The 14,772-nt window shown below is 38.0% G+C and overlaps 2 protein-coding genes across 8 annotated transcripts in view; one reads left to right on the forward strand and one right to left on the reverse strand.

Annotated features, from left to right (window-relative positions):
* The window catches only part of RNF111 (ring finger protein 111), a 120,092-nt gene that overhangs the window by 20,347 nt on the left and 84,973 nt on the right, over positions 1–14,772 (forward strand). For 2 of the 7 annotated variants that reach the window (XM_032416990.1, XM_032416992.1), the window contains exon 1: positions 11,842–12,214. The exons of 4 other annotated variants lie outside the window; for them this stretch is intronic. The gene's annotated coding sequence lies outside the window, so the exon portion shown is untranslated. Of the gene's footprint in view, positions 1–11,841; positions 12,215–12,313; positions 12,554–14,772 lie in introns of those variants that run through there. One more of the 7 variants, XM_032416991.1, reaches the window with a different exon arrangement.
* LOC116640438 (40S ribosomal protein S29-like) lies at positions 10,254–10,424 on the reverse strand. The gene has a single exon (XM_032417487.1). It carries the CDS (start codon positions 10,422–10,424, stop codon positions 10,254–10,256), a length of 171 nt encoding a protein of 56 aa, XP_032273378.1.

Consider the following 14,772-nt stretch of genomic DNA (forward strand, 5'->3'; position numbering starts at 1 on the left):
ATGATCCCAGGGTCCTGAGATCAAGCCCCGCATCAGGCTCCCTGCTCGGCGGGAAGCCTGCTTCTCCCTTTCCCACTCTCCCTGCTTGTGTTCCCTCTCTCGCTGTCTCTCTCTGTTAAAAAATAAATAAAATCTTTAAAAAAAAAAAAAAGCGCACACACACACACACACACACACACACACACACAAAAGATGAAGTACACAAAGAGACAAGGTGCTATGAGTTAAAATGAGCAGGAAAACCAAACGGAAGGAAACAATTCACAGGGACTCCAGAAATTGTAATTATCAGGCACAGAGTTTGTAAGACAACTATGATTATTGACAAAAATCAAACTTGAGGACACCTGGATGGCTTAGTCAGTTAAGCATCCAACTCTTGATTTCGGTTCAGGTCATGATCTCAGGGTTATGAGATTGAGCCCCACATTGGGCTCTGTGCTGGGTGTGGAGCCTATTTAAGATTCTCTCTCTCCCTCTCCCTCTGTCCCTCCTTCTCTCTTAAGAAAAAAAAAAGTGATATAGCAGATGTGGGGAAAAAATAGAAATTCCAGAAGTGAAAATATATAATACCAAATTTTAAAAAATGGTTTAGTGTATTAGTCACAATTGAAGAGAGAATTAGGTGACTAGAATAAATTTCAGAAGAAACTATCCAGAATGAAACTGGGAGCAATTAGATATTGTATAAATAATACATTGTTTTATTATTTATTTATTATATTATTTATTGCTAATAAATAATATATTATGTAAATAATACAATATAAAGAGCCCGAGACCTATCACCTGACTGCAGTGAGAGGATCTAACATATTTAGTTGGAGTCCCAGAAGAGAAAGAGAAGAAATGGATCTGAGGCAATATTCTGAAGACATGATTGCTGATAAACCACTAATTCAAGAAGCCTTACAAAGCCGAAGCTGAATATATAAAGATAAATCCTCATCTAAACACATAACAATGAAACTTTAGTAAATCAAGACAAAGAGAAAAATGTTGAAATAGCTAGAAGACAGACAGATTAGCTTTGAAGAATCTAATTAAACTCACCACTGACGTCTCAATGATGCAAGCTTCAAAAGACAGCAAAATGATGTCTTCATGGTACTGTGGAAAATAACTATCATCCTAGAAATACTTCAATAATGAAGGCAAAATTAATACATTTTAAAGGAAAGTAAGACATTGTCAATAGGGGATAAGCATTACAGAATATAAATTGCTCGTCATGCAGAAGGAAATCTTGAAAGATCAGATGCAGAAAGCAATGGTGACCAAAGAAAATGATAATTATGATGATAAATCTAAATCACACTGACTCTGAAAATAGGGGGTGTGAACAAATACTAATGTCTTATGGCATTTAAGTGATACAGTTATAATACATAATAAAACATTGTAAATAATGTGTGTGCATGTGTCTGGGGGTGGTGTATGTGGTAAATGTTAAACTATTTATGGATTCTTCCCCAGGAGGATAATAAAGGTAACAATATTAGGTTTTGTTAAGTAAGGATTACTTTCTAAGGTAACCACTAAGAGAATGAAACAAGGTGTAACCACATTGAGATGCCACTACCCACTTTCTACCCACTAGGGTGACCATAATAAAAAAGAGACATTAACAAGTTTGGCAAGGATACAGAGAAATGAAAACCCTCATATATTGTTGAAAGGAATGTAAAATTGTGCAGCCACTATGGAAAACAGCTTGATGGTGTTTCAAAAAGCTAATCATAAGGGCACCTGGGTGGTTTACTGGGTTAAGTGTCCAACTCTTGATCTCAGCTCAGGTCTTAATCTCAGGGTCATGAGTTCAAGCCCCACATTGGGCTCCACACTGGGCATGGAGCCTACTTAATAATACAAAAACTGAAAAACAAACATTTGGAGCACCTGGGTGTCTTGGTTGGTTAGGCATCTGGCTCTTGATCTCAGCTAAGGTCTCCATCTCAGGGTCAGGAGTTCAAGTACTGCATTGGGCTCCACTCTGGGCATGGAGCCTACATTAAAAAAAAAAAAAGAACAAAAAACCAAAAAGCTAATCATATAATTACTTATGACCCAGCAATTCTACTCTTAAGTATATACCCCACAGAATTGAAAATGGACTCAAACAACTATATGTAAATGAATGTTCATACAATGTTATCCACAATAGCTAGAAGGTGGAAATGATCTGAGTGTCCATCAAGAGATGAAAGAATAAACAATTTTAGAATTTTGTGACTCTTCTTCAGTTCTGGGGTTTTCTAATCATTTCTTTCATGATTTCTTCTCTCTATATTCTTTGTTCTCCCTTCCCGGAACTTCTGTTAGATATTTTACTTCTAGGATTGGTCCTCTATAACTCATCTTTTCTTTCTTGTTTCTTTTCCTTTTTGTCTTACATCCTGGAAGATTTTCTTGCCTTTATCTTTCAAATTTCCTATTGAATTATAGTTTCAGAAACCATCATTTTAATTTCTAAGCATTATTTCTTGCTTTTTCTTTTTGGCATCCCTGTCTTCTTACAAGGATGCAGTATCATTTTTAATTTCTGAAGATATTAGGGGTTTAAAATATATTCCCCCTTATTTGTTAAATTATGTCTACTCTCTATAGTCATTTTTAAAAATGTTCATCTTGGTCTCTTTTATGTTACAGGTTTTTCTCAAATATCTGGCATATCTTGGTTGTCAATAAATATTTTTAAATGACGTAGTATATCAAAACTAATGTGAAGTCTGTGTGTGTAAAAGGGTGATGCCTACTGCCAGGCAGGTATGGGCAAGTGGGGCCTATAAGTATTTGAATGTGAAATATTTAGTGCAGTTTGTCATACCAGTTCAATCTGTTTCTTTTCAGAAGTCCCTGTCCTTGTTTTTAATTTCAAAGCCTAGATGCCATATATTGTTTACATAGTGAAGAGAGGCGTGGAAAGTTTTGACCATGCCACATGTAGACTTATAATTAATCTTTCTCCCTCTTTTTAAAGATTATATTTTTAAGTAATCTGTACATCCAACATGAGGCTTGAACTCACAATCCCTAGATCAAGAGTCTCATGTTCTACAGACTGAGCCGGCCAGGTGCCCCTAGTTGAATAAGTTTTTTTTTTTTTTAAGATTTTATTTATTTATTTGACAGAGAGAGAGACAGCGAGAGAGGGAACACAAGCAGGGGGAGTGGGAGAGGGAGAAGCAGGCTTCCCGCTGAGCAGGGAGCCCGATGCGGGGCTCGATCCCAGGACCCTGGGATCATGACCCGAGCCGAAGGCAGACACTTAACGACTGAGCCACCCGGGTGCCCCTGAATAAGTTTTTAAAGAAAATTTTCTGTTTGAAGATCATTTTAAATGTACATCTTTGAGAAAAAAAATGTTAGAACTTTAGGTGGTCTGAAAAATGAACTTAATGTTGAGATGTTTAAGAAATTTCTCTTCAGCAGGTGGCACTATTTCCTAGTTTAACTCTATCCTGAATTAGTGTTTGAAGTGTTTAGAGTAGACTGATTTTATTTATCGTTATAATCCAAATAAATAAGGTTTCAGAGTTTGGTCATCATCAGCTTTGACCAATTTATATTTTCAGAACTTATTTGAGCAAATTTCAAAATAAGATACTAAACTAAAATCTCTAAATAATCTTTCCAATGTTATTAAACAGTAGTGTAATAATGACTTATGCTCTATCAAAATGTAAAAATTATTAAAATCTTACCAGAATCACTGAGTACTAAAGTCATTCAGATTCAAGTTGTTAAATATTTTTAAAATCTCCTTTCATTACATGGGCAGTTTCATTTAATTCCCTTCTTTTTTCTTCTATATACTTACTTCTGAATAGTCCCCCATTATATCAGTTTTCAAATGTACTGTATATTCTATAAACTAATCAAAACACAGTTTCTGTTTGCAATCCCATAACCCAAAATTATAGTCAAGATATTCGTTAGGCAATTAAACAAATACTAATATGGTTTAAGGAAACAGTTAATGTTTGGGGAAAACTTTATATGATCTACAAGTAGCAAGCAAGTACATAGAAACATATTTACTTCCTGTTCTGAATTTGCAAATAATTTGCCAGTATGTAAATCACACTTGAAACTGTAATATTCACAAGGTTTGTATAAATCTTACTAGGTCTGAAGCAAACTGTAAAATGTTAGAGCTCTGACGTTGGAGATTATGTAACCTAACTTTTTAATCATCAGAAACTTGTGAATTTTTTTATTGCTAACAGAAGTGAGTCCTTCAGAAATTATGGATTTTAAAAATGGCACTGCAAAAGCATTCCAAAAAGAGTTAAATGTAAAATTTCAGCGGTAAACCTATGACCAACCTTGACTAAGAGTATAAAAATACTGGTAATTAACAGAGTAAACTATTTCTGAGAACAGTTGTTGATCAATCCAGACAACTCAGTTGTGACACTAGGGTTATATGACCATGGTGGGTGGTGGCTTTCTCTTTCATTTTCCTACAGTTTTATTTGAAAATATACTTCATAGAACCAGATGGCCTCAAACATCTGGCCAGAATTTGGCCAGATAACCAGAAATATTTCAGGATACTTGAAGTTTAAAATGCTTGTCTACAAAATTCCAGGCATTCTCTGTCTCCTTGTTAGTCCATAATTTGTTACCCCACTGTTTTAGAAACTGAGCCACGTGGATAGTATGAGTGCTTGATAATTCAAATGTATCTTGAAGGTTGCATTCCAAAAGCAGTCAGAGAAACTTTAAAAATTAAAAATAGTCATCAAAATTATACTCTTTTGATGTTATCCTTTCACCAAATAACTCCTCAATTTTTCAGTCTATAATTCAAAATAGTTTCAATAGATTAAAAAATGACTTCAAAGTAGTTTATTAGTAGGAAAGAAGTGCTGTCTCTAATGATTCTTTTGTTTCTCTGTTTTTCTGCCTCTGTATGGATAATAAAGATTATAATCTTCAAACTAAACACAGTCTGTGTTTGTAATTTTATCAGCTAAAATCAAATTTTATATATAATGTTTTAATGAGGTTCTATACTGCCTCAACTAAATCAGCGGTGCTGTAGAATCTATAAAATTTTTTCAGTTTCAAGTTTCAGTGATATCTTCATATATTAATTGGAGAGTAAAATGTTGTGGATCACTAAATGTTCTGACTAGTGCATCTCTTAGATCCTTTTAATTCTTCCCAGACCTTTTCATCTGAGGAAATAGTTCAGTAAATACTTTCAGCAAGTTCTCAAGGTCTCCCTATCTCATTACATTAAATCTCCAAACTTTGCTTCATTTTCTTCCAAAGAGCTCACAAAGCTGACCACACAATCAGTTACTCTCACTTGCAAACTTGTATGTAATTGTGAAGTATGCAATGGTTGGTGGGTATACCAGTCTTTCTCTCTGACTTTGGTAATTTGTAGAATTTTTCCTTTTTCCATTTATTGCAGGTGACCCATTAATTCAGCTCAGTATCTTCTTTTCTTCTCTTTTCATTTCTTCTCTTCTCTTTTCTTTTTTCAGCTCTATTTCCATGTTTAGAGCAAGCTTCTCAAATTTCTGCCTACCAGATATTTAGGCACTGCTGGCCCATATGTGCAGGCTAATTTGGTAAACATTATTTTGCGCAGTTTCGGGCAGGCAGAATTTGGTTTGGACTATATGTTGGGTGGCAGGATCTTTCCACAGGGGAGTAAAATCAATTTTTGGAAGCATTCAAGTGATTTGATTAAGGATTTCTGGTTTATTAGTGGGAAAATTGAGACTAGAACCCCAACCTAATCTCCTTATTCTGTAAATTCAGTAACTATTAAGTGATATTTTTCCACAGAAGGGAGAAGGATGTTATTTTTTTTTTTTTTAGCTTTTTGGAAAAGACAGTCGGTATAAATATAACACTTCTAATAGAAGCATACACAAAGATTGAAGAGAGTACAAAAGAGGGAGTGATTATTAGCTCTATTGTGAGAATGAGGAAGCAAGGTAAGGAAATGCTTCATGGAAGAGGGCTTTGAGGAATAGATAAGAGTTTCCTAAACAGGCAAAGCAGGAGTGAGGGATATGGAGGAGAGGGGGAGGATCTTTTGAGACAGAAGGAATAGTAGTTGCCAAGGCAGGTAGATTCTGGAACAGTATATTTTTTCTGGAGGTCTACAAGTAGTTTGAGAAGTTCTGTCAAGTGTAAGTAGGGGCAGGCAGTAGGATGGTGGGAACGGGTGGTGCGAAATGACTCTGGAGATTCTGAATTTTAAAGAGCTCTATTTGCCAAGCTAAGGACTTGGGAATTCATTGTGAAGGTGATGGAAGATCCTTGAAGGATTTTAAGCAACTTGGTGTCTCAATCAGTTTCTTTTCTTTTTATTAAAGATTTTATTTATTTGATAGAGAGAGAGAAAGAGGCAGGCAGAAGGAGAGGGAGAAGAAGACTCCCCACTGAGCAGAGAGCCTGATGCGGGGCTAGATCCCAGGACCCTGGAATCATGACCTGAGCCGAAGTCAGATGCTTAACTGATTGAGCCACCCAGGCACCCCTCAATCAGTTTCTACCGTACTCTGATAGTGGTTCAATGTTACACCGGAAGTGTGTGATAATGATGGTTGGAGTAGAAGCATAGAAAGCAGGAAACTCTATGTAATTCAGGTGCGAGATCTCTCCCACCCCTATAATCTACCAGTGTTCCCATAAATACGACTTCATGGCACCTGTCCTCTCAGTCACACCCCTTTCTGCTCTGGGCTTCTTGCCTTTGATTTGTTGTCTGCCTACTGCCTGCCCTGCCATCATGATAGTGACTATTCTGATTTTTTTTTTTAAAGATTTTATTTATTTGATAGAGAGAGACACAGTGAGAGAGGGAACACAAACAGGGGGAGTGAGAGAGGGAGAAGCAGGCCTCCCGCCAAGCAGGGAGCCCGACGCGGGGCTCGATCCCAGGACTCCGGGATCATGACCCGAGCCGAAGGTAGACGCCCAACAACTGAGCCACCCAGGCGCCCCTATTCTGATTTTTTTTAAATCTCTCTCTCCTAATTACTCTCCACCCAACCATTTCCAAACCTGATATCTTAGTAGGTGGCCTTACCTCATGTTTCACAGAGAAATCAAGGCCGTTCAATGAGCAAGCCCTTGACTTGCTCCCTGAAGCCAACAAATTTTGTTCATTTGTGAAATCCCTTCCTCCCTCTCCTCATTTGTTTCAGTGAAAGAAATATCTCTTCTATCCAAGGCGAATTCTTCCATCTGAGCTTTGAATCACATTTCCTCTGCCTCCATAGAGCATCCCTGTATTTCCATTATCTTTCGTTTCTCTTTTTCTGCTGCTCTCTCCCCTTCAGCACACAGAAAGGATTCAAGTCTTCCCTTTCTTGACTCCATATCCTACTAAATATATGTCTATCTTTTTCTATTTACTACCATTTTCTTGAAAAAGTACTGGTCCTTGTCTAAGTACATTTTTCAATCCATTCTAAACCAGGACTTCCCAACTGGAATATTATTGGCATTTTGGGCCAGATAATTCTTTGTGGTAGGGGCTGTCCTGTGCATTACAGGATGGTTAGCAATGTCTGTGGCCTCTAAACACTAGATATCAGCAACATCTTCCCAGTTATAACAACCAAAAATATCAGGACATTGTCAAATAATCCCTGAGGGTCATAATCAACCCTGTTGAGAACCTCTGTTCTAAAATGTACAAGAGTTGCTGAAACTGCTCTTGTTTACAGATCTCCTTATTGCCAAACTAGTGGACATTTCTTATGCTTGATCACCTACTTCATCACTGAAACTTTTTCCTCATTTGGCCTGTTACCTATTTCTTTGGGTTTTTCTCCCTTTGCTCTGGCCTATCCTTATCCTTCTGTGACTTCTCTTCATTCTTCAACTTTTAAAATATCAGCCTTCCTCAGGTATATGTCTCCTTTCATTTATATTCTGGGTGGCCTCATCAAAATTATTGCTTCAGCTATCACAGGTTAATCCCTGTCTTCACCCCAGACCTCCCCTGAGATCCAAACCCATTTATCCATCACCTTACTGAAATCTCCACTTTGCCTAAATGTTGGACACCTCAAACTCAACTTGCCAATAAAGAAGTAATCATTTCCTTTCGACCTCCTCCTTCATCCCATCCCAACCAAAAGCCCCAAACCCAAAAAGTGTCTTTTTCCTGAATGGTATTTCCACCCAACCACTCACCAGAAATCTGGAAGCCTCTGAGATTCTCCTTCTCCTTTACTCCCTATATCCAGTTAGTTATTTAATCTTCTTATATCTGTCCCTTCCTTCTCATTCTCATTTTCACTACTCTCATCACTTTTTACCTGCCATTCCAACTGGTCTTCATCCCTCTATTTTTGCTCCTTTCCAATCCACCCCCTACTCTCTTATATAATGCTGTCTCTAATAGTCAATCTGATTGTTACTTCTCTGGTTGATTTCCCTTTGTGGCTTCCCATAGTTTTAAGTATAAAAGAGCTCAAACTCCTCATCCTAGCAAAAACAACCATACTTAATCAATTTCTACCTACTTTTCTTCCCTCATCTCTTAATAGTTTTTCTGCATGATACATTCAGTAGATCCTACTAGAGAATTTGCTTCATGCTGTTTCTGTACCTTAGCATGTATTGATCTTTCTGCCTAGAATGTCCTATTTGCTTCATTTAACTGTCTTTATTTATGTTGCAAAATTTGGTTTAAACATCACTTCCTCTTGGTTTGACTATGGTGTTCCATCTTTGTGTTCTCACACAAGGGACACAGGAAGGGACGCCATCCTGTCCCTTCCACATTATACTGTAAATATAGATTTGTTTTCTGGGTCTTGGAAAACACTGCAAGTAAGGCAGTGATTATTTGTTATGTGCCAATAGTGCACAGTGTCTACTTGAAACTAAAGATGATAAAGACCTGGACTGGTGCAGAGTATTGAGAGGAATGGGTCCATTTTCAATATTTGAGACATTACAGGACAGAATTGGAAAGACTGATTGATTAGAGATAGGGAGTGAGGAAGAGAGAATAGTCTAAGATGACCTTTGGGTTTCTAGTCAGTTAACTTGGTCCCATTGACTGAGACAGGAAAGACTGAAATGGATGGTGTGTAAATACAATATACCTACATTTATTTATTTCAACATGATGTGTTGGAGATGCCTGTGGGACATTAAAGTGGAAATACACATCCAGTAAAATAGCCATATAGGTCTGGGGAGGGTATGTGTTCTGGTAAGCGCTGTGAATTGTGCAAGACTGTTGAATCTCAGATCTGTACCTCTGAAACAAATAATGCAATATATGTTAAGAAAGAAAAAAAGAAGAAGAAGAATATAGCAGGAGGGGAAGAATGAAGGGGGGGAAATTGGAGGGGGAGAAGAACCATGAGAGACGATGGACTCTGGAAAACAAACTGAGGGTTCTAGAGGGGAGGGGGTTGGGAGGATGGGTTAGCCTGGTGATGGGTATTGAGGAGGGCACGTTCTGCATGGAGCACTGGGTGTTATGCACAAACAATGAATCATGGAACACTATATCTAAAACTAATGATGTAATGTATGGGGATTAACATAACAATAAAAAAAATTTAAAAAAAAATAGCCATATAGGTCTAGATCAGTCAGCACTGTCCAATAGAAAGATACTGTGAGCTACAAATGTAACTTTAAAGTTTATAGTAGTTATATTTTAAAAAAGTAAAAAAACCCAGGTAAATTAACCTTAGTAGTATATTTTATTTAACTGCAGCATTTCTCAACTGTACTATTAACATTTTTGGCCAGGGAATTCTTTGTTGTGGAGGGCTGTCCTGTGTATTGTAGGATGTTTAACAGCATCCTTGGCCTCTTGTTAGTAGACGTCAGTAGCCATCTTCCCCCAAGTTGTGAACACCAAAAATGTCTCCAGATATTGCTAAATAACCCTAAGTAGGGGCACAAAATTGTGCCTTCTTGAGAACCACTGATTTACCCCAATATATCCAAAATATCATGTAAACATGTAATGAGTATTAAAAATTATTCAAATTTTTACAAAATTTATTATATTGTATCTTTGAATTGGATAGATACTTTTCACTTACAGCACTTCTCAATTTGTACTAGCCACATTTCAAGTGCTCAATAGCTACATGTGGCTTGTGTCTACATTTTTTTTAATTTATTTTTTTCATAATTGAAGTATTTTTATTTTATGTACAATGAGTTGGCATTAAAGTAGGTATCTTGGGTATCTGCAGTTAAGGTAGGTTATCTTGGATGACCAATTCAAGGAAGTTCACTTAAGCCAATTTAAGGAAGCCTATATCCTTCGCGTACTGACGGAAACACTGGCTGCACATATTGAGGCCGTATTTCCGGATCAGACCATGCAGGTTTGAGCAGACGCGGCAAGAACGAGAACCCTGGCCAAATTTCCTCGGTTGGCTCCAGTACAGCTGCTGGTGACCCATCTTGCTCTCTCGGACGCAACGAGGCAAAAGCTACATTTTTTTTTTTTTTTTAAGATTTTATTTATTTAACAGAGAGAAACACAGTGAGAGAGGGAACACAAATAGGGGGAGTAGGAGAGGGAGAAGCAGGCTTCCCGCCTAGCAGGAAGCCCGATGTGGGACTCGATCCTGGGACCCTGGGACCCTGGGACCATGACCTGAGCCAAAGGCAGTTGCCCAATGACTGAGCCACCCAGGCACCCCGTGTCTACCTTTTTGAAGAGCACACGTCAATAGCTTGAGGAAAAAGGTAAGTTCTGGAGATACAGTTCTGGAAGTACACAACATTGAGTCGTTAACAATTGAAACCATGGCAGTAGATAAGATACTCCAGGCAGAATTTTATATTTAGAGCCAGAAAATAGGAGGATTGAGAAAAATTTCTACTGCAATGCTCTTCCGGTTTTCCCACACAATCTGCAATCCTTTCTTGTTTGTTATTATTATTTTAAAATATTTTCTTCACAGAACAATATGGAGAACATGAGTGAACGAAAGAAAGCATATTGAGAAAGGTTGATGACGAAGGGAATTAATGTTTATTGAACATTTAATTGGTAAATAATGTTCAAAGCATTTTATAAACTGTCTTATTTAATCTCACAAGAACCCTTTGAGGTAAATAATGTTATTTCAATTTATAGAGAAGGAAACTTTTTTTTTTGGTTTAAGATACACTTTTATTTCTTTTTTAAATGGAGGTGTAATTGACATTTTTTTGAAATATTTATAAAGGTTTAATAAATCAGACTGCTGTTAATTGGCATCATCGGGATTTGAAAGGAAGTCTGTCTGACTGATTCCAAAGTCTACATTCTCCTTGCCTACATCCTCCTAATGCACATAATGAAGCATTTGCTATCTACTGATTTTCGTAAAATAATTAAGAAGGCGTATGTAATTGTCCAGTCATTTCCCAGGATATCTATTACCACTTTTGATGTGTTCTGGAAGCAAATTCACTTTAAGAGAGGGGTGCTATGATCTTTATGTCATTAGCGAGTATGATTGGGTATCATTTTTCTTGTGAAAGACAGTAAACCGTGATGTTTTTGTTTAATTTTACCGTAAGTATAATCAATGATTCTGTGGTTAGCTGTACTTTTTAAGTTACGAAAAAATTAGCCAAGAAATAGTATTTTGCTTAAATGTAGAACACAATCACGAAGGAAAACAAAATAATGAGCTTTATGAAATCGTTCGGCTTCGCTAATAGACTTGATAAAGCAAGTACAAAGGGGGAGGGCTGGCGAAGAGGGGGCGGGACATTGAGAAACAAGAATCTGAGCAGGCGCAGAAACAGATATTAATGGAGGCGTGAATGCTACTGCGCTCTCACTTTCCGAACTGTCGTAAAGACCTTGAGTGTCGTGCTCGCTCGGTAGAGGAGGGATTGGTTAGGCGGCGGCAGCAGCAGCGGCGGCAGGAGAACAGCAGCAGTGGCGGCGACGGTGGGAGGTGTCGGGTCTCCGCAGCACAGAAACGCTCGCAGCTTCGGGGAAAGAGTTCTTGTGGGGTCAAATCAGGCATTCTGAACCCAAGCCAGGTGAACTGGGCCGAACCAGGCGCTGCCGCTCGTACGGTTTGGTGGCGGTGACAGACGCAGCTCTTGACTATAGGGGCCTATTAGGCCAAGATCTGAGGCGCAGATCACTGGCTCTCGACGCATCCTCTTCCCCTCTTCCATCTCCTGTCTTCCTTCCTGGGCCAGTGATTCCCGGACCCTGGGAAGAGGAAAGCTAATGATTAAGGTGAGGGGACTAGGGGGGAGGGGATCGATTGGAAGCCGCGCGTGCGCGCAACGGGGGAGGGGCCGGCCTGGAGGGGAGAAAGAGGAAGGGCTGCGGCCGCGGAAGGCTGGGGTCGGCGACCGGCCGGTTATTGCTGGCTCCGTAGTGACTTAGGGTCTGGGTCTCCGCAGTAGAATTAATTCTGTTTGAGCAAAGCATTCGTCTACAGACACACCCACACCCCACAGTAAGGGAGTGTGGGTGAGGGGATTTCTTTCCCTCTTTGGACTCTCCCTGGAGTCTAGGAAGGGGGCTGAGGACTGAGGCGTGGGAGTGCGATTTGACAATGGAGTGATGAAGGTAACCCGCACCCGGGGTGTTGGAGGGCGCTAAGTCAGCCCTGACGGTTAGGGAGTTGCCTTCTTATGTGATCAAGGAAACGTCCGCGCAACAGCAGAAATACAGACGCGTCAGATTTTTGTGTAGAGTTGGTTTGTTGGTCATTAAAAAAGAAGCTCGATATTTTAATTTTGTCCTTAGATAATTTGTCAGAGTCAGTGGCAAGGCTGTAGTGGAAATGTCCTGTACTGTAGAAATAGAGGTTTGTCACGATAGTTTTAAAATAGGTTATAATAGATCTTTACAGACACTTCTTAACGCAAATCTAAATTTTAGTGCTTAAAAAATACCAGGAAGTATAGGGTATTCATTTAATTTGTTCATGTTTGTAGTGTGAGGCGACTCCATTGTATTGTGTGCTTTCCTGTTTCTTGATTTATGTGGAGTATGAATTTAGAACTCTCTGGAGTGGTAAGATGCCAGCTGACATAGACTTCATTTTATAGTTCTTTTAGCTTTTGAACCTGCCTTAATCCAAACTTTATTTCACCGGATATTTTTATGTTTAATTTTCTTGTTTTAGGGACCTCTTCAACCAAAAAGAACAGCCTGGGGAAAAGATAAGCTACGGTTCCATTTCCTTTCCCATTTGTGTGTGTGTGTGTGTGTGTGTGTGTTTCATTGCTTTCAAATGTTAGGATGTGATTTCGACATTACACAGAAGTTCTGTAACACTAGTTTTATTGTGGTGAAGATCTACATTTTGATAGTTTGTTACTACTGTTTGTTTTTTAGTAAAAATTTTCATGTCAATATAAACTGTGTTGCTTTTCATACTAAACAGTAGTCTTTGGTTGCCTTTGTGAGACAAAACAGGATGAGAAAGAAGCCCTCTTACTCTGAAAATAATTTTTAATTTTTTTTTTTAAGCCTTGAATTATTTTACTTTTGTCCACCTCTTGTCATTTAACCTTGGACAAATGACATCTTTCTCCTGCTCATTTGTTTGCCATCTAAGATTCAGAGTAGTATTCTAAAAACTGGTGAGGGTTTTTGTGAATTGGTCTGAACATTATTGTAGGAAAAACTGGGAAGAATAGAGGCTCTCCTTGTTTACAGGGGTGCTGCATCTTATATGTGTGGCTCTTTCTGTTACTTTTTTCCTTTTGGTGTCTGTTGGTCACTAGCATGTTCTTTCACTGGAGTTGGTTTTTGAAGAAAGATGTCATGAAAATAATTTTATTTTGGTGAAAAGTGTATTACAGTGGAGGTTACATCTTGACAAATTTCATTTCAGTACTTTATTTCTACAGATAATTGAAATATAGCTATACTGATGTTTAAAATAAGAGAATAAAAATTTACATGTTTAGAGCAAAGGAATGGTCAGCAGATATTCCTAAATAGTTGTTTTCATTATAAAATTTAAAGTAGGATTAAACGTTGATTGAATCAAACTAATTAGATTTTTTAAGACGTTATTTTGCCAAAATAATAACAATTTCCCCCTCTGAGCTAGGACTTCAATAGGAAGAAAAGAAGTGACAGTATGAAAAATGATAGTGATTAAAGTATGTTAGAAGCTTGACATTAACATTCGATGGGTGACATCCTATGGAAGAGTCTCTAGTTTGGAGTTCTGAATTTTAGATCTAGCTTTACTTGCTATTCATTAGATTTGTGACTTTATTGATAACCATTCTTAGCTTCAGATCTCTCTCAATTGTTAAATGAGAAATGTAGGATGGTTTTCTAGTTTTCTCTAGATCCCAAATTCAGTGGCTTGTATTTTTGGTTAGGAGCTTTTGGTACTTATTGGTGGGTTCATCATGATCCAATTCCCAGAAAGAAGTGCTATACTGAGTATAAATTCCTTCCTGTTTATATTAGGGGAGGGGGAACTATGATAAAGCCATGTTTGTTGTTCTAGATAATGCTTCTGTCCCGTTATAGATATTATATAGGATTTAATAGCTCTCATACTAAAAGAAGAAACTTGGTTTTACTTCTGGTAATGCTTTTTAAATCATCCTGAATAATTTTTCTTCCAGAAACTTGTAATCGTTGGTCAGTTAAAGTCCAGAATTGCATTTGAACGCCTTACACCTCTGTTCTTTCTTTCCTGCATCCCACTGATTCTTGGTAACAACTGGCCCAGGTTTCTACAGGTATTCAGTTCATACCATTACATGTGGAGTGGGCTACAGATGTTTAAAAACGTACTAACTTGAGCTTACATT

This window comes from Phoca vitulina, unplaced genomic scaffold (assembly GCF_004348235.1).
Source record: "Phoca vitulina isolate PV1807 unplaced genomic scaffold, GSC_HSeal_1.0 scaffold20, whole genome shotgun sequence".
Classification (NCBI taxonomy): domain Eukaryota; kingdom Metazoa; phylum Chordata; class Mammalia; order Carnivora; family Phocidae; genus Phoca; species Phoca vitulina.

What these genes read in the sequence shown, in the direction of transcription:
- LOC116640438 (XM_032417487.1), bottom strand. Translation starts at nt 10,424, where the DNA reads ATGGGTCACCAGCAGCTGTACTGGAGCCAACCGAGGAAATTTGGCCAG.